Source organism: Terrapene carolina, unplaced genomic scaffold (genome assembly GCF_002925995.2).
Source record: "Terrapene carolina triunguis isolate 2854851 unplaced genomic scaffold, T_m_triunguis-2.0 Scaffold33547, whole genome shotgun sequence".
Taxonomy (NCBI): domain Eukaryota; kingdom Metazoa; phylum Chordata; order Testudines; family Emydidae; genus Terrapene; species Terrapene triunguis.
Window position 1 is genome coordinate 1 of NW_020697898.1, and position 8460 is coordinate 8460.

The window sequence follows — 8460 nt, forward strand, 5'->3', positions numbered from 1 at the left end:
GGGTACACCCCGAGTGAGATCAGGATCCCACCCCATATGACCGAACATAAGAACTAGGGGTAGTGCACAGCCTGCCCTCCCCAGAGGGGGCTACATCTCAGCACCGGGCGAGCCATCCCGGCAGGGCGTTATGTGCAGCTGTTCCCCAGCTGCCCCTCCCCAGAGGCGGATGCATCTCAGTCCCACAGGCATGAAGTTTGTTACCCTGTCGATGCCTTTTCCCGTGTGACCAGCAGGGGGCAGCACAACCCTGGCATTGCCTTCCCCTCTGCCGGTCTCCTCTCAAGCCCACACACCCGCTTGCTTCTGCCATAAACAGCCTCCCTTCCCCCGGCCAGCGCCCGCTCCCCACCCTTCCCATCACCCCTGACGCAGCAAAGCGGGGCTGCAGATTGTCCCGTGCCGCTGCGGGTGGGGGGAGCAGGGCACAGGCGGGGGGGGAGGGGGGGAGAATGAGCCAGGCCAGCATGATCTGTGGGGTTTTTTGGGAGGGGGGAGTAGTTTGAGGTAGGTGCAGAGAGAACCCAGGAGTCCTGGCTCCCAGCCCCCCCTGCTCTAACCCACCAGCCACCCCTCCCCTTGCAGCGCCGGGGAGAGAACCCAGGAGTCCTGGCTCCCAGCCCCCCTGCTCTAACCCACCAGCCACCCCTCCCCTTGCAGCGCCGGGGAGAGAACCCAGGAGTCCTGGCTCCCATCGCTGGCGCTGGCTTGGCAGGGGGCTGGCGTGGCTGCTGAGTCATGGCAGGGTTTTGCTGAGTCAGAGGAGGTTTTGCAGCATCATGTTTTGCTCCTGCTCTGCCCAGGCCTGGCAAGGCCTTGTCAGTGGTCGCTGCTCTCCAGACTCAGCCGCCCAGAGGGCCCCGCCCGGCCTCCGAACTAGAGCAAGGCGCCTTCCCACACCGCAACTGGTCTCTCTGCCAGCAGTGGTGCGGCCATGGGGACAGAACCCAGGCGTCCTGGCTCCCAGCCCCCCACCCCTTCTATCCCTTTAGACACACTCCCCTCCCAGAGCCGGACAGAGAACCCAGGAGTCCTGGCCCCCAGCCCCCCACCCCTTCTATCCCTTTAGACACACTCCCCTCCCAGAGCCGGACAGAGAACCCAGGAGTCCTGGCCCCCAGCCCCCCCTGCTGTAACCTCTAGAGGCACTTCCCACCTGCTTAGATTAAAGGGAGCCCTTGCCTCTCGTCAATTACACCTACATTTTCCCAGCAGCACGTCAGTTTCCTTCCTCTTTTGATGGGTTTTCCACCTGCCCCCCCATGTGGAACGTTCCCTGCCCCGAGCATCAGCACCCGTCCCACACATCCTCCCTGGGTTAGAGGGGGGCTGGGAGCCAGGACGCCTGGGTTCTCTCCCCAGCTCTGGGAGGGGAGAGGGGTCTAGTGGTTAGAGTGGGGGACTGGGAGCCAGGACGCCTGGGTTCTCTCCTTGGCTGGGGGAGGGGGTCTCGTGAGCACCGAGAAGTGACTGAAACCCCGGTATTAGAAAGCCTTTGTGGTGTGAGGGGTGGGGGAATTTCAACCACCCTGTTTTGAGAGAAACTGAAACTCGCAGGCCGATAAGGGGGAAGGCAGGTGACTGCTGCTCTAGCTCCGTTCTCAGTAACGCCCCACCCCCAGCGGCCCTTCACCCCTAACGTTTAGCTGCCCCCAGGGGAAAGTCTTCACCCCTGCATTAGCGTCAGCCCTTCCCTGACTCACTTAGCGCTGTTTGTACGGCCACAGTGCCACTGGGGAACCAGGGAGAGAACCCAGGAGTCCGGGCTCCCAGCTCTAACCCACCAGCCCCACTCCCCTCCCAGAGCCGGGGACAGAACCCAGGAGTCCGGGCTCCCAGCCCCCCCGCTCTAACCCACCAGCCTCCCCTCCCAGAGCTGGGGAGAGAACCCAGGAGTCCTGGCTCCCAGCCCCCCCCAGCCCACTGAGCCCATAGGACCTTCCTCCCCATTTCTACTGCTTCGTCTTCCATTCCAAAGGACCCCTAAGGCCGGCTCCCTTGGCGCTGAGCTGCAGCCACCTCTGGGGCAGGGGAGCCAGGGAACGGCCGCGCAGTGGGGTGTGCGCGCTCAGGGAGCGGGGGGGGGGGGGGGCGGAAGCACCGCATGCACCACTGGCCGGCCTGCCTTCGCGGTTACTGACTTTTCCTCTTCCTCCAGCCACAATGGGGAATTTGGGTGCTAAGAATAGCCGGCACTTTACATACACTGGGCCCCTCCCGCCCCTGGGGGGTAACTGCTTTCCCCCGCCACAGCAGAGGGTGAGGAGCAGGTAATGACCGAAGCAGGGATAGGACTCTGACATGCTGACACTCCCATGCTCTAACCACTAGACCCCAGTCTCTCCCAGAGCCAGGGAGAGAACCCAGGAGTCCTGGCTCCCCCCATCCTCCCAGAGCCAGGGAGAGAACCCAAGAGTCCTGGCTCCCCCCACCCTCCCAGAGCCAGGGAGAGAACCCAGGAGTCCTGGCTCCCAGCTCCCCCCGCTCTAACCACGAGACCCCACTCCCCTCCCAGAGCCAGGGAGAGAACCCAGGAGTCCTGGCTCCCCCCATCCTCCCAGAGCCAGGGAGAGAACCCAGGAGTCCTGGCTCTCACTACATTCATAGCTCCAGTAGTGAGTGTTGACTTGGAGCTAGAACTGCTGCCCAGCTGCCCTGCCCCAGAGTATCAGAGGGGTAGCCGTGTTAGTCTGAATCTGTAAAAAGCAACAGAGGGTCCTGTGGCACCTTTAAGACTAACAGACTTGCATCTGAAGAAGTGAGGTTCTTACCCACGAAAGCTTATGCTCCCAATACTTCTGTTAGTCTTAAAGGTGCCACAGGACCCTCTGTTGCTGCCCTAGAGGTGGCTGCATCTTGGCGAACAATTTCTAAATCCCTTTAAGCTGTGCGATCCTTTTGGGTGTCCCCACCCTGTGTACTGTTAACCCTGCGTTGCCAGGTGCATCTGTAGATTTCACACTCGCCCACGTGGGTTGATTCCCCAAAGAGCGGTTAATTTGTTTGGCTGGAAACCCGGACAGAGGTCTGAGAGGGCTGCGGCGAGGTGGTCAGAATAAATCTACGGAGAGATGGCTGCTGAGGTAGCCGGGGAGCCATCAGTGTATTCCGGGAGAGAGCAATCACTCCCATCCTCGATCCATCTATTAGTCAGTAGGTGAGAATTTCAATCCGGGGGGAGATGCTTTTTGACTGGCGCGGCGTGATCTGGTGACACGGTGACAGCACCGGGCCCCGGACGCCTGGGTTCTATTCCCAGACGGGCTGGGGGAACTTGGGCAGCCCTGCTGTCGGTGCCTCTGTTTCTCCTCCCGCGTTTGTCTGTGTCGACTGGAAACTCTCCAGGGCCGGGACTGTTTCTCGCTGTGTGTCTGCGCAGCACCCGCCCGGTGCCTGGCCTAACAGGAACCCCCGTCTTGGTTTGGGCAGGGGGTCTGGGTAGTGCCCCGTGCGATGGGGCCTGTCCAGCACCGAGCGAAGACCGAGGCACTGATCTCACTGGGGTGGGAGATGGGGAGCGGGTGGGGCTCTGATCTCTCCCCGGGTGGGCCTGTCTGTGCAGCACCTGGCATAACGGGAGTCCCCCGTCTCAGCTGGCACTTGTAGGAGCCCCTGTTATACAAGGTGTGTCCGTCATGGTTTGGGAACCCGTTGTGCATGGTATATTAGGTGTATTACGGTAACATCTCGGCGCGCTGGGGACCCGTTGTGCGGGGCGCGGTGCATGGTATATTAGGTGTATTACGGTAGCGTCTCGGCGCGCTGGGGACCCGTTGTGCCGGGCGCGGTGCATGGTATATTAGGTGTATTACGGTAGCGTCTCGGCATTCTGGGTTGTGTCAGGCGCTGTACATTATTCGACATGTTTCAGTAGCGTCTGGAGATGGCGCGCTCTGGGCCGTGGAGGGGAAAGCAGACGGGAACCTTGTCGCTTGCCAGCTGGATGCCGGACCGGTGAACCCAGTTCTGGCCCTTGGCCGAAAACTCTCAAAGTCTCACGCACCGAGACCAGCGTCCGTTCAGGGCCATCAAAACCCCTTGGCCCCTTTCAGGGCGATGTGCTCCCCGGATGGGGGCCCCCCGGTTCTTTTCACTCGGTTCAGCTTCCAGTTCCGAACAGCGGCTCTCCTCCAAGTGGCATTTCTCTGCTTCGCAACCCTTCCTGCACCGCCCCTTTCTCACCGGGACGGGAGCAATTCCCCAGCTTCCCAGGGCCCCACGCTGGGGTTACTTCGGGGCGTACGAGAGAACCAGCCCGTCTGGCCTCAGGAGCCATGAATTTCGGGTTTTGGCAAGTCTCTGTATTCAGCCCAAGTGAGCCGCGCTTGGCCCGTCTCCTCCACTGAGATCAGCTGTTCCTGGACCGCGGCTCCGAGGCGGGAGGGAGACGCGCCGGGGGCCTGGGCTGGAGGCGTCGTGGGCGGGGGTCGGAGGGGAGATGACAGCGAAGAATTGGGGGGCTCGGCCGTGAGGAGCCGCCCGAGGGACGACAAGCGGCTGCCGCTGGAGGGGCTAGAAAAGGGGATTGTTGGTTTGGCCTCGTTTGGGGCAAATCGCGTTCCCCCTCTGGTCTGGGGGGGTCTGTCAGCAGGCCAGGGGACCTGGCGGGGGGCAGAGTGGGGGGTGACGCGGGCTCGGGGGAGGAGTTTCCTGGCTTCTCTTGCGCCCCTGGGCATTTCCGCAGCCGGCTAAACTCTGGCGCTCAATGTACAGCGGGCAGAACGATGCCCTGAGCAGACCTAGTGATCTCGCTCGGGGACCTCCCTGCTCCAGGCATCATCAGTGAGGGAGAGAACCCAGGAGTCCGGGCTCCCAGCCCCCCCGCTCCAACCCACCAGCCCCCACTCCCCTCCCAGAGCCAGGGAGAACCCAGGAGTCCTGGCTCCCAGTGCCCCCCGCCCTTCTGCAGTTCTGGAGGGGAGTGGGGTCTAGTGCATTGGGTGGGGGAAGCTGGGAACCAGGACTCCTGGGTTCTGTTCTTTGTTTCCCTCTCAAGTCTGGCTGTTGTTTGCCTCAGTTGCCCTTAGCTCTGGCCCCGCCTCCTAGTAACTGGGGGGGGGGGGAATAGTGAGGGGGGCAAACAGCTGTGGTCTTTCGCTTCCTGTTTTCGTGTGCCCCTTCGCAGCCCGCAGCGCGTTTTTGCCGAGCGTGGGTATAAATAACGTATGGGCCGACCGCAGCGCAGGCTTCTGGGAAACCCAGCGGGTCCCCATGTGACTGACGGGAGCTGCCGGCCAAGGCCCCCCCCCCCAACACCCCTCAAAACCCACATCCTTGTTTACATTGCAGCGGGGGGCGGTGAGTCACTCGCTCCCATGATGCGGCACTCAGCACGTCAAGGTGCTAGGCCTCATGGGGTACCCTGTACACCAGCTGTATCCAGGACAGGCGAGGAACCCAGGAGTCCTGGGCCCTAAGCCGCTCTGCTCCAACCCACTAGACCCCCTTCCTTCCCAGAGCCAGGGAGAGAACCCAGGAGTCCTGGCTCCCAGCCCCCCCCAGCTCTAACCACCAGCCCCCACTCCCCTCCCAGAGCCGGGGAGAGAACCCAGGAGTCCTGGCGCCCAGCCCCCCCTGCTCTAACTCCAGTGTCTAGTGGTTAGAGCCGGGGGCTGGCAGTCTGTAATTAGGAGTTTGCCTTTTTGATTTCCTTGCACTCCAGGTGGCATCTCCCCGGACAGGTCTCCTGGATCAGTGCCAGGGTTAGACAGGAGACAGAGGGTGGGAGTGAATGGTCGGTGTTCAGACTGGGGAGCGGTAAATAGCGGGGTCCCCCCGGGGGCTGCGCCGGGACCGGTGCTGTTCAACACATTCCCAAAGGGGCAAACGGGCAGTTTGCAGCCGATACCAAACGACTCGAGAGAGTCGAGTCCCCGGCAGCCAGCAAAGAGCTAGAAAGGGACGTCCCCGAACCGGGCGAGCGAGCAGAATTCAGCGTTGAGACACACAAAGGAAACTAGATCCCAGCCGTGCCCCCAGACCACTGGGGTGGAAATTCGCTCTTCCTGCTCCAGGAGCAGAGCTCGGCGGCACGGTGAAAACAGCCGCTCAACGTGCCGCGTACTAGGAACTGTGAGCAGAGGGATAGAGAATATCCTAGTGCTGCTCTGGGAACACCTTGAAGGCGGCGCCCAGGTGCGGTCGCCCATCGCAAACCAGATCTATTTGAAATGGAAAAGGTGCAGAAAAGGGCAACAAAAAGGATCGGGGGATGGAACAGCTGCTGTACGGGGCGAGATTGAAGAGCCGGGGCCGGTTCGGCTGGGAAAAGAGGCGACTAAGGGGGGATGTGACAGAGGTCTATAAAATCACGACGGGGCTGGGAATAGTGAACAGGGGAATGTTCTTCACCCCTTCGTGTAACACACGAACTAGTGATCTGCTGAGGAAATGAACAGGCAGCAGGTTTAAAACAGACGACAGGAAGTATTTCTTCACCCAACGCTGTCGACCTGTGGAACTCCTTGCCAGGGGATGTTGTGCAGGCCAGGACGATCACTGGGTTCAGAAAAGAGCTAGCCAAGTTCCTGGAGGGGGGTCCGTCAGTGGCTGTTAGCCAGGATGGGCAGGGCCGCAGCCCCCCGCTCCAAGTGTCCCTAGCCTCTGACAGCCAGCTGCGGGGACTGGGCGATAGAGGCTGGATCACTCGGGAATTGCCCTGTTTGGTTCATTCCCTGTGCAGCGCCTGACGCCAGGCAGGACGCAGGCTGGATGGGCCCTGGGTCTGCCCCACTGTGGCCATTCGTGATGTCCCCCCACCCCCCCGCGTCTCCTGTTCCATCTCCCGACACCCCTCTCCTCTCTTCCAGCTGACCAGGTCTACGGAGACCAGGACATGCATGAAGTGGTCCGGAAGCACTGTATGGACTACCTGGTGAGCGGGGGCGGGGGGACAGAACTCCGGGGATCCCCAGGGTGGCCCCACGGGCCCCATGTCTCATTCCTCGCCCCCTGAGCCAGCCAGTCCCTGCCCTGGGGCCGGATGGGAGCCGGCGCCCCCTAGAGGGGACAGGCCCCAGCCCCATTCCCCGCCCCCCTGAGCCAGCTAGTCCCTGCCCTGGCGCCAGCTCCCCGCCCCCCACCAGAGGGGACAGGCCCCTGCCCCATTCCCCGCCCCCCAGCTGGCCAGTCCCTGCCCTGTATCACAGTCTCTCTCCGGCCCCCCTGCAGATGAAGAATGCCGATTACTTCTCCAACTATGTGACTGAAGATTTCACCACCTACATCAACCGGAAGCGGAAAAACAATTGCCACGGCAACCACATTGAGATGCAGGCCATGGCGGAGATGTACAACCGGCCCGTGGAGGTGTACCAGTATGGCACAGGTACCGGGGGGCCCGGTCTTGCTCTGGCTCAGCCCCCGTCTCCGCCTGGCAGGGTAACGAGAGGAGCCCCCCAGTCTTCCGACTCCTCTCTAAGCCCCCCCCCCCAGGTGACATCCAGCCCCCGGCGCCGGCTGATCACCGAAATCCCAGCTCCAAAGGAGCAGAGGCCGGATCGACACCGCGTAAAACCCAACCGGCGGGCCTGGCCCGGCTGACTCGGGCTTGTGGGGCTGTTTCAGGGCTCCCGCCTCACGGGGTGGGGGTGGGGGACACAACTCCCTGCTGTTTGACACACACACACACACACACCCCCGGAGCCAGATTCTTCCTCCAGGGACTCCCTTGTACTCCCAGGCCAAAGATGGTACATTCCGGCTCGTCCTATTAGCCAGGACTCCTGGGTTCTCTCCCTAGCTCTGAGGGGGCCGGGGAGCTGGGAGCCCGGACGCCTGGGTTCTCCCTGCTAACAAGGCTGTGCCCGCCTCTCGCAGAGCCCATCAACACCTTCCACGGCATCCAACAGAACGAGGACGAGCCCATCCGGGTCTCCTACCACCGCAACATCCACTACAACTCCGTGGTGAACCCCAACAAGGCCACCATCGGCGTGGGGCTGGGGCTGCCCTCCTTCAAGCCAGGGGTGAGTGGGGCGGGGCTGGGGCTGCCTGTCAGCCAATGGGCTCTCTGCTTCCGGGGGGGCGGGGGCTGGGGGGGGGGGGGGGGGGGGGGGGGGTATCATGCTTGGGGGGGGGGGGGGGCTGGAGACAGGGCCAGGCATGTGATGGGCGGGGCTGGAGGCAGGTGTCTGACAGACAGGGATGGGCACTCTGTGGGCGGGGCTCCCTGACCCCGCCTCTCCGCCCCAGTACGCGGAGCAGTCGCTGATGAAAAGCGCCATCAAGACGTCGGAGGAGTCGTGGATCGAGCAGCAGATGCTGGAGGACAAGAAGCGAGCGACCGACTGGGAGGCCACGAACGAGGCCATTGAGGAGCAGGTGGCCCGAGAGTCCTACCTGCAGTGGCTGCGGGACCAGGAGAAACAAGCCAGACAGGTGAGGCCCCGCCCCCGGCCACGCCCCCAGGCCTGGCCACTCTGGGGACTGGCTGACTCAGGGGGGCAGGGAATGTGATAC

General features: G+C 62.6%; 1 protein-coding gene across 1 annotated transcript; it reads left to right on the plus strand.

Annotated features, from left to right (window-relative positions):
- Positions 1-6775: 6775 nt before the first annotated feature.
- OTUD5 (OTU deubiquitinase 5) lies at positions 6776-8379 on the plus strand (the record flags this gene model as incomplete). Its single annotated transcript, XM_026663418.2, has 4 exons — positions 6776-6874; positions 7171-7327; positions 7819-7967; positions 8194-8379. Coding segments are annotated over 4 exons (591 nt in total), but the record flags the coding sequence as incomplete, so codon positions are not given.
- Positions 8380-8460: the final 81 nt, after the last annotated feature.